Consider the following 15,362-nt stretch of genomic DNA (forward strand, 5'->3'; position numbering starts at 1 on the left):
TTGTAGCAGGATTGTAAGGCTTAAAATTCTCTTCCGTAGACGTGTATTAATCCATTTGCTAAAAAAAAGAACAAGACCTCAATGGTCGTGGTCACCGTCATCAATGGCCGATGCAGCAGGCTCGCCTCCTGAGTGTACCCACCACGCCGAGTGTTTCCTGCAACCGCTCGGTGCGCTTGCTATCGACAGCTCGCTCCTCAACGACAGTCGCTGGATTTGCTTAATTAGGCCGGTTGGAGCTTCAAATTTCAGACAGCCCCTTCATTCACAAGGCGCAGTAATACAAGGTTCACTTTTTAAAGCGGATTCTCAGGGAGCTGCTAAACCCGTGAGTCCAACAGACTTGTGCACATCCACGAAGCAAATCCCTGCTTCCCGATTCTCCTTAGATGGAGATACTCCGACTGAACTTATCCTAGTGATTATCTTCCACCAAACTAACCGATCAGGGCACCGACTTCCCGGGAAAACGCGAAGGGAGGTCTCGTTACAGCGGTTGGGGTTGATCAAAGGCAGCGTCGTGGCATTGCTGGCCAATGCCTTACGATGAAAGTGACAGGCAAAGGCAGGTAGACCAAGGGAAAACGAAGATGGAGGCAGGAAGAAAGCAGTGGGATGTTGAAGCAGCAGCTGAGGCGTGATGAAAAGGACTGCGGTGATGGCAAAGTTGGGGGTCGAAATCGGCTGCAGCTGACTAAGATTAACTAGTTAGTTATATAAGCCGTATGATTACGTTAGCTATATCGCGCAGCTCAAGCGACGGCGAGGATGCTCTTCTCGCTGTTCTTCCCAGCTGTAGTTAGTCGACAGTCAGTCGTGGTGCGAACGATACTGATTTGAATAATGAACCGGATAGCTTCGTGGCATGGGCTCATGAACTGACAGCAGTCGCCCCAGCTCGAGCATTCTAACAACCACCCAAAGTCTAACTGCCACATGGTCCGTTCTCTCAGCACCTCAGTCTCACCACAATGGCCGCCAGTCCATTTTCTTTGCGACAGCGGCAGATCGGTAGGTTTTCATTAGCCTAGGAGCTGGCGCAGTAGTCCAGTACTTTGCAATTTGATCTGACAATATTCTAGCTGCAATTGAGAGAATCCTGAACCTGAATCATGACCCCCCTCAGCCTCCCGAGTTTGGCAACGAGCCGTCTGGGAGCACGACGCATACAGTTCCCCTCTTGAACGAAGACGGCGACCCGATATGGAAGGTCTTGGTATTCGACAACTTGGGAAGGGATGTCATCAGCAGCGTCTTACGAGTGAACGATCTTCGAAGTTGGGGCGTCACCATCCACCTGTTCGCCAGCTCCTGTGAACTTCCCCCTGATGGCATCATACGCTGACTGATCATTGCCAGGAATATCAATTCTCGTCGCTACCCTATTCCGGATGTCCCAGTGCTTTACCTTGTCGAGCCCACACTTGAAAATATTCAGAATATAACAACAGACCTCTCCAAGGGATTGTATGCCCCTGCATATGTCAACTTTCTGTCATCCGTACCACGGCCGCTCCTGGAGGACTTTGCTTCGCAAATCGCCTCGACGGCGACATCAGATAAAGTAGCGCAGGTTTACGACCAGTATTTAAATTTTATTGTCGCCGAACCCGACCTTTTCAGTTTAAGCATGGGGAAAGACACTTACTGGAAAATCAACAGTGCACAAACCAAGGATGAAGAGCTGGATACCTTGGTTGACAGAATCGTCAGCGGACTTTTTAGCGTCAGTGTAACTATGGGTAAGCTAGGGACGTGTTGACGATTGGTACCATTGAGTACTGACAACGCGATAGGTGCTATCCCGATCATCAGGTGTCCGAAAGGCGGTGCGGCGGAGCTGATCGCTACGAAACTAGATCGCAAGCTACGAGATCATATCCTAAACTCCAAGGACAACCTTTTTACTAGTGGGAGCCAGAGAACCCTCGGGGTGCCAGCTGCTCGACCAGTCCTCATTGTACTCGACCGCAATGTTGACTTAGTTCCTATGCTATCCCATTCGTGGACCTACCAGTCACTTGTCCATGACGTTTTGACAATGCATCTCAATCGAATAACCATGGAGGCCCCCGGTGACGACTCTAACCCGGCAAGGGGCAATACAAGCCGCTCCTACGACCTCACTGCGAACGACTTCTTCTGGGCCCGTAATGCCGGAGTACCGTTCCCACAAGTCGCCGAAGATATTGATGCCGAACTAACTAGGTATAAAGAAGATGCAAGTGACATAACGAAGAAAACTGGAGCTTCTTCCATCGAAGATCTCCAAAACGACACTGCGTCGTCGGCCCAGCACCTCAAAGCGGCCATCACGCTGCTACCTGAGCTTCGCGAACGCAAGGCCGTCCTTGATATGCACATGAACATTGCAACCGCCCTGCTCAAGGGTATCAAAGACCGCCAGCTGGATAACTTCTTCCAAATGGAAGAGAATATTGGTAAACAGAGCAAGCAGCAAATGCTCGAAATCCTTGCTGATCCTAATCGCGGAAACGAACCGACTGATAAGCTCCGTCTGTTCCTAATATGGTTTCTAAGCGTAGAATCCGATCTCTCACGCGCTGAAATAATTCGATTTGAAGAAGCTTTGACCCAGGCTGGATGCAAAGACATCAGCTCGCTTGCATACGTCAAACGCGTTCGTGAAATTACCCGTATGACCATGATGACCACCTCTGCCACCGCTCCACAGCCACCTTCCTCCGACCTTTTCCGTGGCTTTTCATCTCTTTCCAACCGTCTGACAGACCGCATCGCATCCGGTGCTCTCGGCGCAAATTTCGACTCTCTCATTTCCGGTGTCAAAAATTTCCTCCCCGTAAATAAAGATCTCACCCTAACCAAAATCACCGAATCTATCATGGATCCATCATCTGCATCAAGCTCTGCCATAGCTAAAGTCGAAAATTATCTTTACTTCGACCCTCGCAGCGCCAACGCGCGCGGTGCCATGCCTCCCTCTTCGTCATTACGCAACCCTGCACAGACCGGTACGCCGGGGTCTCTGGGATCATCCGGACCCGGAACGGGCGCAACTTTCGGGCAACGACGACAAGGTTTCAACGAGGCAATTGTGTTTACAGTGGGTGGGGGGAGCATGGAGGAATATGGGAATCTACAAGACTGGGTTCGCCGGACCAGTGGCGAAGGTGGCGTGGGACAAACCTCGAGTGGTGTCAGCAGAGGTGGCAGTGGGACCTTGCAACGAAGGGTTATATACGGTAGTACGGAACTGCTGAATGCGAGTGATTTTTTGACAGCGGCGTTGGAGCCGTTGGGGAGGGAGAGTTGAACTTTCCAAGAATCCACATATCGGATTTATCTCTCCGGGCGCTTTTGGCGCCCCTTCGTTGACTTGAATTGATGGACGGTAGTTTCCACTAATATTTTTCCATCTGATATATTGTCTGAATATGCCTTGTCTTCGCATTGGCTACTGCACTTCGGCTAGTTGTCTATGATAACTAATAGTATATGGTGTATAGAGCCAGCGCAAACCAAGAAGAAGCCTTGGGCTGTCTTTTGAATTCCAAGTTCCTATAACTATGCTTTACACTCCACATCGCTAAACGAAAAACTCCTTACACCACGCCGTGTAGCATGATCCCCTGCTTTTCATCTAGGCCTCTATCCAAACAAGCTCCTTGTCCAATCGTCGCCGAGAAAAAAGAATAGCCGTATCACTCCTGGAATCCGACATCTAACCTCTGAAACTAAAACTATTTCCCTTGCTTCCGTGAGTGTATCGTGCCTTGATAATAATAAAACGGAAACGTCCACATATATGCGATCCTGAATAGCCGTACTCCTATATTTTGCCAGACTGGCCATATAAGCGTTAGAAGACCAAAAAAGCAACGGTTGGAAGCACACCTTCAAGCACTATCGTACCCCATTCCCGCAATTCTCCTAGCTTTCACCCTCTAGCACCCAATCCTGGTGGGGAGGCTGGACCATGTCTTCTCCCAGATCCTGGGAACCGGCTGTCCATGGCCGATCTCGAGGCACCGCCATCAGGGGAGCTGGCCCCAGTAGGGTGACAATACGGACAGAGATAAAAATGGAACCCATGCCCATCGCAAGCAGTGCATGGCTCACTTCTAACCCTAGAGCCAAACCCATCAACTTAGCCCTATGTTCTGCAGTGTAGAAAACGGGAGGGTCTTCTCACCTCGGAGGGTTACCGGCGCAGCTACGACATGTTTCAACAACTTTGCCGTTTGTGCAGCCTTTCCGATGCGTATCCATGGAAAAGGTGGACGCGTGTAGTTGGTTTGTGATCTTTCCAATCCTAGATGTATATATAGCGTAAAGTGGAAAGTATTCTCCCCGTGTGTGTTCTTTGTTCAAAGTCTGTAGGGGACAAACACGGAGAGGTTCTAAAGCTTGTATGATAACGGAAAAAGAGGAGCTTGTTTGATATCTTCCAAACACTTTTTTCCTAGATCGCGAAGCGAGGCATAAGATTAAGATCTTTAATCTAAGGAGGAAACTCTCTCCCGAGCGAAATTCGAAGAGGGAAACCAGGGGATTTATAATCGTTCTACGCCATAATACGGCAAAACGACTTACAGGCCATGGCTCAGGTCTCGAAATTCTGATGAAAAGCGAGCCAATATTCGATTCGAAGGGATGTCGTGTCACTTGAACATGAAGATACACCAGATACGATGCAATGTTAAACGATAGTATCCCGCTGCAGAGTGCTATAAGGCGGATGAAACGGATTTCACTTGAGATCCCGTTCCAGCAGGAGGAGCAAACTCTGCAGCAACTCATCCCACTCTTCAACCTCGTATCTTCCCAATGATGACGCGAGGGCGAAGGAGCAGAAGCGGTCAGCGGAAACCCTTAGCCAAGCAGGAATGGCATTCGAGGCTTGAATCACAAGTTGGAACAAAGGGGATGAGATTGGACAAGAGCATCATCGAATGCTTTTCAATAAGCGAAGAGGTAGATCAATATCAACCGTATTCTCATGGGCCATGGTAGCACCAGCCAGCCATTGGCATCATCGATATGGAGAGAAGATAGTGATGGCACGTGGCCATCTGGTACGAGTACCGAAATGACATCAAAAAGAAAATTATTCTTTCTTTTCTCATCTGGCTTTAGAGGAAACAAAGAAAAACAAAGCATGGTAGTATGACGTCCAGATGAGTGGACTGACAGAGTCAGTCGGGATTCCCGCTTAGTTAACTCGGGAGAACCGGAAGAACATCTGGTAGTTATAACTAGTTTGTTATCCGTGCTGGAAGCCAATATAGTCCCTGACTTGATTCCAGCTAGATGGGAGCCAGTTATACTCTTGCTCGAGAGCAAGATCAACCCTGAGCCCGATCCTCACCGCCAAAAAAGTACCGGAAGTTCCTCTTCCTGTACGACACAACAGAAAATAGACATTGCAATGCCTCAGCTCAGTTCGAATTGTGGCGGCCGCCGAGGCAGAGACTGTCAGGACAACCGAGATCGTCGGTCAATATCCCGCTTGGATTCCGCGATGTGATGAGAATCCCGAATGCGAAGACCAGCTTCTATAGGAAAGAATCGAGTCGCAATGAACGGCTGCTCATTTGAGGGCGTCCACGACGGCGCAAAACGGAATTATAGAGCCAGATCTAATCTTTAGTTAAGGGCTTCCGAAACGTCGGTGGCCAATCTTTACCCTCAACCTAAGAAGGGCTCTTGAGACGCAAATCTTTGAGAGACGATACAATAGTTTATCGCTCGGGAATGCCACCGGGAGGCCTCATGTATCTCCATCGCGAGGAACCTCTCCGGTATTTCAACACGGACTCCGTGCCCCGGGGCGAAACCCTTGCTGCGCTTTCAGGGAGTCATAGTTATACTGCGACGGAGCAGGTTCTTCACGTGTGGAAGTGGACATGAGTGCCAATGGGAGAGAACTCGAGATTGCCTAAAAGCGTGCTCTGCAGATATGTATCAAATCGGATATTGCGTGTTCGTGTCCGGTGCCATTGGGATGGATTCGGCAAATCTGATGAGTGAGCAGAATTTCTCGCCCAAACAAGAAGAGGAATTCGGTTGCATTCAAACTGTCCAACGGGAGAAACCCGATCTGGCATGATTGACAGCTGTTCGCAGCTCAAGTCAAAGCCCGTCAAGCGATCTCAAGCGATGGGCGAGAGAGAAAGAAAGAAACGCCAACACCGTTCGCCCGCTCTTTCAAAAGCCGGCCCATCGGACGCCTCTTCAATTGGCCGTTGGCTGTGCCCCGGATCACCAGTCAATGGGAACCACGTTCAAAAGGCGTCCTGCAGGTGCATCCAAATAGGTTCCGGTGCAGGATTATTCGCGCCTTTAAGCCGGTGCGTTGGGATCGTGCCTGCGGGTATCCGAGAAGCCGGCCATCGTCAGGCCGTCAGGCTAACTAGTTACTATCGGCGTCAGGGAGAGATACACCGCACCCGTTGACGGTTAATGAGCGATGTGATGAATGGTCGTATTTGGTATTACATACTCGGCTCGTCCGTAGTCATAGTTATCAGCATTGGTTAACTAGTTATGCGTGCTGCTTTTCCCGCCAGGCTGAAGATCGGCGAGAAACGCCACTGACATTGATGCATGACTGCTCGTGATAAACCAGTTAACGGGGTCAATGCGGCTGGTGGAGATGGAGTATCAAGTGCCATCTTCTGTACTGTATGTACCTGGTTGACGTTGACAGGTTCATAAGTGGTAGAGTCGAATGCTGCCTGTGAGAAGAGCTGTTGATCAAGGAAGCAGATTGATGAACTATGCCCGTGTCTCCAATAAAAGTTAGCAGGACCCCAAAGAAAGGCGGCTGGAAGTAGCTATACATACCGCCGGATGCCTGTTCGACGCTTCGACTGATGGGAAGAGGCGGCAATGGAAGGGAAACGAGAACTGCGGGCTGGATGCTGCCAGCTCGCTCGCAGACGCCGTTGCTGGATGCACCCCGAGTTTCCCCCGACTGTCAACAAGCTAACTAACTAGATAACCAGTTACTCTGGAGCTCAGTCAGTGAATCAGCCGACTATTGGATCCGGAATCGATGGAGGGGAACCGCACCATCACAGAGGAGATACCAGGCTGACCGCCTGGCTGTGCACGTCAGAAGACGGCCGCGTTCCGAGATCCCGGCAACGAGCGTGTAACCTCGATATCGCCGTTGTGACGGGCGGTGATCCATCTACACTGGACATAGAACATATATGTCCTGGGGAACCGCCACAGCACTCTTGGATATTGGCTATCCAGATGCCATCAGTGCCATTCAGGCTCCAAGCAATGATGGCTACATGGTTACAAAGCCCTCTGTAGTTCCCTTTGCATCACTCCATATATCTCTCACAGCCAGGGATGGGGATGAACTTGTACAGGCAAAAGCAGATCAATGAATGATTGCATATTTAGTAGCTAGTTAACAAACTGGTTAATAGTTGAACTCCAAACTCCGCACACAATGGTCCATTCATCCACACGCCGTTTCACAAGGAAAATCGAAATGATGCCAAGGCATTAAAAGCCGTTATCCCTAATACCAAGCACCCCATGAAGAAGATGAATATCGCATTGTCAATTGAAGAAGTCAGCAGGGAGAGACGCCAGGGCCATGATAGCTCCAACACCTCCCACCACTGCACCTGCGGCAGCTGTTGCTGCATATCGCGCAACAATCTGCATTCGCGAAGGACGTTCGTTGGCCATTTTCGCTAGTTTCTTGGGCCTCTCATTATCAGCTGTACCTGGGGCGGTTTTTGACCCGTCTTCCTCCATGGGCATTTCAGTTATGAGTGACTCGAATTGTACCGATTTCTGCGAACTCTCGTGGGGTTGGGCATCGGGCAACACTTCACTGCTATTGCTAGCATCCGCTTCTTGGCCTTGGGAAAGATCTGTCTCGTCGAGTTTCCTTTTCAACGACTTCTTTTTTCCTGGGCCCGGTTGATCACATAAATCCTGTACGTCATTGCCGCGTGCCGAAATCTTCTCTCCATTTGATCCAGGTGCAATTTCCTTGGGATCGAGATTACACCAGTCTGCGTACGGGTAGCGTCCTGAGGCTTGTGCGCTAGTCTCATTCGCTCCCTCGTAATTGCCCTGAAGTGCTTCCATACCGCGTGACTCAAATGGGGGCAGAGGCAATTCACGTCCGAAACCAGTGCGGTTGTGGGAGGTATTCATCGGGACGTATGGCGCGCCGCTTCCAGCAAAGGGTCCCTCCATATATGGGGAGGCTGATAGCTCAGGCCGCTGAGGAAACGTGGGCCAAGCAAGGGAACCATGTAACGCTTGATGCCTGTTTCTGAGCAGCGATGCAGTACCGCAACCCATGGTTACTCTCTCTAAATAGGCCGCAACGTCGTTATTAGCCCGGATTTGCTCAGGTGAGTAAGGTGGCGCCCGGAGTGGTTGCTTCGAGTTGCGCTCTGATTGGAGACGTGGCCGTTCGGCTTCTGCGTTTGTTGACATATTCAAAGGCTTTCCATAATCCGGCAAGGTTGGCTTCTCATCACGATGCATTGATTCCGGGGTAGATGGGAGGGCAGTCTGACCCATCCGCCTCAAAACGTCCGCAGCCGTGGCGCTAGTACTGTCGCCCGTCTCAGTGAACGGGGCTTCGCGGCTGTGAAATCGATCTGGCAGTACATCCCGTTGATCTTCTAACGACTCGATCCCAGAATCTTCCGATTCATCAGATGTCGAATCATCGATCTCCACGTAGAAACCAGGATCTGAAATATCTAGCACATTGCTACCTTCTACGACTGGACCGGGATTCCCGCTGTCATCACCATCATCGTCCTGAACGAAGAGGGGGGAGTCGTCTCGTTTCGAACTGTTTTCCATATGAGTGGTAGGAAGGGTTATTGGAGAATCGACAACTTGCCCGCCGACGCACGAATTAGGCGAAGGAGCAACAGATGTAACATCTGGAGAATCACATTTTGGATCGTCAATTTCTGTATGGTAGTCACCCTCGACTTCAATTTCAAAGTCCCCGTCGCTCCCCTCGTCGTCATCGTCAGGCACAACAAACGTATTGGTCGAACGGCGCTCAGATTCCTTCTCTGGGATATTCATCCTGTAAGCAGGTGAAAGTTAGTACAGGCGAGAAACACATGTAAACTCGAGACACCACAACTGATCGACCCACGGTAAACTATCTGCTTTCTGCCATGAAAGACCTAGGCGGACTGTCAGGGGTTCGTATGCATCTTCAAGCGGTACGGTTAGTATGTAGTTAAATAGCAGCCACTGGAAACCATGGATAGCCTGACGTACCACTGCCTCGAGCAACCTTGGTTCCAAATGTGACCAAGTCTCCATCCTCCAAGATTAATCGCCTTCCGCTCGTCAGTTTGATGCCATTCACCCACGTTCCGTGCATCGACTTTGTGTCCATCAAGTATGCCTCCTAGAAAAGCAAAAAGGGGGGGAAGATAAGCAACGGGCCAACGAAGCGTAGAAAGAGTAGAAAGGCAGGGGATGGGATGAACGATACCTCCTTTGTGGCGAGAATAAGGAAATCCGCGTGGTTACGGGAAAGGACAGGATTGTCGAACCAAAGGTTTTGAGTTCCTGGGATGAGGTTCTTTTCCAGGGCTTTGGAAGAGCGGCCGAGGGTAATTCGGTTGGTGGAGGAGTTCAAGGTGACGACTCGATCCGCAAAGGGCTCCGTGCCGTTGAGACGGCGGATGGTCAGGGTTACTGGCAGGGAGATGTCATCAGTACATCAGACAGCTATACGGGGTCGGACGGGTGTTTGTATACATTGACTACCCCCCATGGCTGGAGTTCCAACCGGTATACAGCCCGGAAATCGGAGTCGAATCCAGCACGGGTCGTCTGGCTGCGTGAGAGCCCAAATCGAGGGATGGCAGCTGTCGGTATATCAGCAGGATCGACCGTTTGATTGGGAGCTGTTTCCATGCGAAGACGGTCAGTCACCAGGCGGTGCAAGATCGAAAGAGACGAGGGAGAGCAGGGCGTACTGATAACCCCTCGGCAGCCTGGGCTGACATCCACGTGGACAGTTCTTGCTGGCGGGCCGTGTTCTGCGACGAAGGGCGGCTCGGGGTTCAGGTGTGCGAGCCGTCACGCTGGACAAAGAGAGGGAGATTGGGAGAGTGGAAGACGGCGAGTGTGCTGTTGGAAGATGCAGCACAAAATGGATGGATGATGGCGGTGACTCGAGGGCTGGATGTTGGAGGGCGGGGTAACTAGTTAAGGAGGTCACGATGTATATACAGCGTCCAGAGTGGTTGGACTAACTAGTTATATAATAGTGATGGTGGCTACAAAGTTACTGCTGGAACTCACGAGGCACCCGAAACCGCATGCTGCAGCACCGGAATTTATAGATTTGTCCGCTTGCTCCAAGCATCATTGTCCCCAGTATCGCTGTGCTGCACGGATCTGTCCGGCTTGCGCTGGCCGAGCTGCCGGCATCAGCCGCAAACAGCAGAGAGCCCCAACGGCAGCTCCGTGGAAAGGCGCTGCTCGGACCAAGGAGAACACAACTACAATCGACCGTCGTGTTGGGGAGGCTCTCTTGAAACAGCGATGGAGTGATTGATATCGAGTGATCGGTGTCATTGATGACATCAGGCCGCAGTCTCCAGGCTGAAACTTTTGCCGTCGGTCTAGCCCACCGAGATCAAGATATCTCTGAGCTGGCGGTCCGTGTTGGAACAGGACAGATAGCCACTGTTCAGACCGGAAGAAAAGGGTCCATGGCCTGCATTTGTGAATGCAACCCAACCATGGGAGAGACAAAGCAACCTGGAGCTCAAAACAGTGCTCAAACAAAGCATCAACTAACTAGTAGTTATCCTCTTCTAAGATCCCAATGCCCAACGCAGCACAGGCTGGAATTCTGACCGGAATGGAGGGCACCATGCCCAGTAGCATCTTCACCTAATTGACCCTGTTCATGATAAGAACTATTCACGATATTCGGACAAAAAGTGATTCTGCACCAGGGAGCCAGCCAATGACGTCACCTGGCAGCTCTCCAGCAGTCAAATAAATGCTGCCAATGTTGAATCTGGGATCAATACCGTGGTAATACTACAGAGGCATGCCTGTTGTGAGTTCATCTCAACTAGTTGATTCAAGCTGAGACGGTTGGAATGTTTGGCACCGTGAGCTCAAAAATGTCGAGAGATCTTGAGCCCGAGGCTCGTGAACTTGAGCATATGTTTGATATCAGCACGGAAAAGCTCAAGGAAATCACAGAGCACTTTACCAAGGAGCTCACAAAGGGTACCCAAAGCCATGGCAGCTGAACCGAGCTGGCGTCAAAGCTGACGGTGACATTAGGGCTGAGCGTCGACGGCGGTAACATAGTGAGTGCCAATCCTGCACCATAGTTTCGATTTCTAGAAACTAATAGCTAACACACTACATTGCTAGCCGATGAACCCAACATGGCTGATGAACAAGCCCACCGGCTACGAGCAAGGCACATATCTCACACTCGACATGGGGGGTTCAAAGGCGCGCGTCTGCCAGGTCACATTGAAACAGAAAGGCCAGGTGGAAAATAAACAAAGAGAGTTCTTCATCCCCAAGCACATAAAGACCGCCACAGCCAACGAGCTTTGGGACTACCTTGCAGAGTGTGTAGAAGCCGTTGTCGACAAGGAGGGGATGCTAGCGAAGTGTCAGAACGACGGGGAGCACCAGGACGATACGTTACGGTTGGCGTTCACGTTCTCGTACCCCGTCACGCAGGATTCGATAAACCATGGTGTGCTTCAGAGATGGACCAAGGGCTTCGATGTGAAAGGGGTCGAGGGCCAAAACGTGGTGTCGCAGCTCGAAGAAGCGTTGCGGCGTAAAGTAACTAGGCAGCCATCCATTCTGTCTCGTCGAGGCTAATCTGTTGAAAGAACGTGCCCGTCAAAGTGTCGGTACTCATCAACGATACAGCGGGAACCCTCCTTGCGTCCGCGTATGCAGACCCAGATACCCAGATCGGGGCGATTCTCGGCACCGGGTGCAACTCCGCTTATGTCGAGACCTGCAACAATATCCCCAAGCTTCAGCACCGAAATTTGGCCCCGGACAGCCCCATGATCATAAACTGTGAATACGGTGCCTTTGACAACGAGCATTGCGTCCTCCCGCGAACAAAGTATGATAAACTCATTGACAAGGAGTCGCCACGCCCGGGCCAACAGACCTACGAGAAGATGACATCGGGGCTGTATTTGGGCGAAATCTTCCGCCATGCCATCCTCGACCTACACACCCGCAACCAGCTCTTCGTCGGTAAGCAAGTGCCCGCTCTATCACAACCATACGCTCTCGACTGTCTCCACCTCTCCGAGGTCGACGGCAACGGTTCCTCTTCTTTACAATCCGTACTTCAGATATCGCTCGAAAAGCACGAAATGGACCTGTGCCAGAAACTGGCCGATCTGATTAATGCTCGGGCAGCGCGGCTCTGCGCATGCGGACTAGCAGCCATATGTAAGAAGAAAGGTCTCAGTTCTTGCGTAATTGGCGTGGATGGCTCGGTAATGCTGAAGAACGACGTGCTCAGGGGACGGACGATGAAGGCACTGGGGGAAATCCTCGACTGGGATGCGAAATCAAGACAAGCCGGGGAGAAGGGAACGGGAGACACCCCTATTAGAATGCATTTTGTGAAGGACGGTTCGAGTGAAGGAGCAGCCATTGCGGCGGCAATTGCTGCTGCCCAGGCATGAACGCCGGGTTCCCACTGGCTCTAATACTCCGTACATCTATGATTTGTGATCGTACCGTGTCTTGGTGATACATCAATGCCTATGGATGGATACCGTGATAGCTAACTGAATTAAATGATCCTAATACGGTAGCCAAATCAAATTTCGTAACGCCGTCACTCAACCAAAGTAGAAGGAGGTGATACACATAAAACAGACCTCACAGTGCCGTAATAATCAGGTACAGCAGGGAGAACCTGAACTTTCAATATAGCCAACAGTCCACCATGTACCCCGTGAACAGGGCGTAGACGGTCTTGTGCAGCAATTCGAACATTTGCTCATTCGCAGGCCAATTCCTTTGTCCACAGATTAGTATCGAAATCCTGGCTCCAGGGGACGGAAATAGCACTCACCAGGGCCAGGAGCCCACTCCACTCCAGACTTCTAGAGACTGATCAATCAACATTCTCACGCCCACGAACAAAAAGTCCGCAATGGGTCCCCGAATGCCGTTGAAGCTCATCACGGCGCGAGCCACCCCCGCCACAGCCCCCTCGGCGTAGTTCATCATGACATTGAGAGAAAACATCTGGTTATCCGTGCGAGGAGCAAGGTTGAGGAGGCCTTCGAGGGCGCGCCCAGGGACAAGGGAGCTGGGCCGGCCCGTAAAGTACTGTTCGACCTTTTCGCCGACGGTCATGCTGCAATTCACAGGGTTAGCATTCTATTCCTGCGGAGGGGGGAGCAAGAAGGGCGGCATACGCTGCGACGCCCAAGAGGCCAGCTCCAACGCCGTACATGCACAGTCCCGTGAAGGTGACATTGGGCTTGGGCCCGCGTGGGTTCGTGGGGCGGCGAGAGGTCGACATGTTTTGGCGGCGAGTTCGGGTTCTTTGCTGGTAACAGTCAATGCTGAGAGGAGGTTTAGCAGAGGCCGAATGAGTATTGTCTGCAGCAGTAGATTTGACTCGTTGCAACATATATAACTAGCCAGTACGCCGCGCTTGTTCCCTGGTCTGCAGAGGAATGTACTGTCGCTCCCGCTTGGTCGTGGCGACAGTGCATGCATGACGTCGACTGCCCTTCTCGCGGTTCAGGCCGGAGAACAAGCACGGCGTCCAGCCAGATTCAGGACATCAATGTTGAGTAATAATCCGCAGTGGCAGGCTTTGGCTTTGGAAAATCAAGATTCCAGCAGCGCTAACTAGTGGGCGATTGTTGCTGCATTGAGTTCACAGCTTCCATGGGACAGCATCAATAATAAGAAGAAATGCCATATCAATATAATAATCACTAACTACTACGATAGAGTCCACCCTTCACTTCCACTCGACAAACGCATTCTCGCCAACCTTTTGCTTGATGATCTTCTGGCTGAGATCCCAAAGATTGGCCCCCAGTTCCGGGTTCACTTGCGAGTTCTCCTTGCCCAATTGTCCCTGTTACCGCCATGGTCAGAGCAACGAAAGCACCCTGCATACTTGCAACGGGAGACCTACCGGCTCGAGGATATAGGCGCCGTTCCATTGCTTCTCTTCTATCTCAGGGCTAGTTGCCGCATATCTGGAATCGAGATCTAATCAGCTCGCTTTCCCTTCCTTGTTGGAGCCCGACTTACAGCGTGCTAAACGCCCCCTGCTCCGGGGAGCGACTGATTGCTCCCGCAGCCAGCTGCAGAAGCTTTCCCGTTACGCCGGGATATGCCTCTTTCCATTGCTTTTGCATCTCGGTTTTTACCTGTTGCCGCGTTAGCCATGAGATGGCCTTCCCAAGGCCCTCAAAAACCCACTGTTCCCGGGTAGATTGCCATTGCAAAGACGTTATCCCCATTCTTCTTAATCACACGTTCAAACAGCCCATACTTGATGCCGAGAATCACGGCAAGCTTTGACCTTGCGTACAGCTCGTTGGGCCCCAGCTTCTCGTCGTTGATCTCGTCGATCGATTCGAACCGAATATTCGACGGTGCCGTTCGGTACAGTTCTGATGTCAGCATCATAATCCGCGGCGGAGAAGCGGCGGGCATCATCGAGGTCTTGCGGATCAGCGGATAGAGGATGTTCGTCGCGTAGTATTGCCCGAGCCAGTTGACCTCGAAAAGGCGGTCCAAGCCGTCCTCCGTCAGGGCAAATTTATTCGCCCCGATTCCCGCTGCCATCACCAGCTGTATGCATCCGGTCCTGTGAGCCATGCTGTCTCCCACACCACGCATATACAATATCTGGAACACCGACTCTGCATTTCGAGGGCACTAACCAGGTCCAATTTGTCCTCCTTTTCACGGATCTTGGTGAAAACACTCTGAACCTCTTTGAGATTCCCAAAATCGCAGTGCACCCACTCCACATTTGCCCCGGCACCCATTTCATCCTTGATCGCCTTCACTGCCGCTGTGCCCTGCTCCTCTTTGCGGTTGACCATGATGACTCGAGCATTGACGCTCGAGAATGCTTTGGCAACCTCATATCTGTGATGCAGCATTAGATACGGGTTTCCCGATTTGGGTAGCCTTTTCGCACCCGATTCCTTGTGCTCCTCCCGTGACAAGCGCGGTTTTTCCGCTGAGATCGTGCAGCACTTTGGATGGACCGACGCCAACCTTTCCTAGGACCGCTTGCATGTTAATGGGTTGGGTGTCAATGATTGAGTACTGTGTGATCTCCAATACCAAGC

At 51.3% G+C, this 15,362-nt stretch overlaps 5 protein-coding genes across 5 annotated transcripts; 2 read left to right on the forward strand and 3 right to left on the reverse strand.

Annotated features, from left to right (window-relative positions):
* Window positions 1-971: 971 nt before the first annotated feature.
* On the forward strand, window positions 972-3,295 carry UREG_06119 (uncharacterized protein; the record flags this gene model as incomplete). Its single annotated transcript, XM_002583106.1, has 4 exons — window positions 972-1,011; window positions 1,083-1,299; window positions 1,360-1,742; window positions 1,797-3,295. The coding sequence occupies 4 exons, from the start codon at window positions 972-974 to the stop codon at window positions 3,293-3,295; spliced, it is 2,139 nt and encodes a 712-aa protein (XP_002583152.1).
* Window positions 3,296-7,563: 4,268 nt separating this feature from the next.
* UREG_06120 (uncharacterized protein) lies at window positions 7,564-9,394 on the reverse strand (the record flags this gene model as incomplete). The annotated part of the gene is made up of 3 exons (XM_002583107.1): window positions 7,564-9,073; window positions 9,146-9,206; window positions 9,274-9,394. 3 exons carry the CDS (start codon window positions 9,392-9,394, stop codon window positions 7,564-7,566), a joined length of 1,692 nt encoding a protein of 563 aa, XP_002583153.1.
* A 1,753-nt stretch (window positions 9,395-11,147) lies between these two features.
* UREG_06121 (hexokinase) lies at window positions 11,148-12,707 on the forward strand (the record flags this gene model as incomplete). The annotated part of the gene is made up of 4 exons (XM_002583108.1): window positions 11,148-11,256; window positions 11,314-11,339; window positions 11,407-11,835; window positions 11,886-12,707. The coding sequence occupies 4 exons, from the start codon at window positions 11,148-11,150 to the stop codon at window positions 12,705-12,707; spliced, it is 1,386 nt and encodes a 461-aa protein (XP_002583154.1).
* A 391-nt stretch (window positions 12,708-13,098) lies between these two features.
* On the reverse strand, window positions 13,099-13,558 carry UREG_06122 (uncharacterized protein; the record flags this gene model as incomplete). Its single annotated transcript, XM_002583109.1, has 2 exons — window positions 13,099-13,390; window positions 13,452-13,558. The coding sequence occupies 2 exons, from the start codon at window positions 13,556-13,558 to the stop codon at window positions 13,099-13,101; spliced, it is 399 nt and encodes a 132-aa protein (XP_002583155.1).
* Window positions 13,559-14,008: 450 nt separating this feature from the next.
* On the reverse strand, window positions 14,009-15,309 carry UREG_06123 (uncharacterized protein; the record flags this gene model as incomplete). Its single annotated transcript, XM_002583110.1, has 6 exons — window positions 14,009-14,128; window positions 14,189-14,252; window positions 14,308-14,426; window positions 14,479-14,853; window positions 14,946-15,156; window positions 15,209-15,309. 6 exons carry the CDS (start codon window positions 15,307-15,309, stop codon window positions 14,009-14,011), a joined length of 990 nt encoding a protein of 329 aa, XP_002583156.1.
* Window positions 15,310-15,362: the final 53 nt, after the last annotated feature.

The sequence above is a fragment of the Uncinocarpus reesii genome, genomic scaffold, assembly GCF_000003515.1.
Source record: "Uncinocarpus reesii 1704 scaffold_4 genomic scaffold, whole genome shotgun sequence".
NCBI classification, from domain to species: domain Eukaryota; kingdom Fungi; phylum Ascomycota; class Eurotiomycetes; order Onygenales; family Onygenaceae; genus Uncinocarpus; species Uncinocarpus reesii.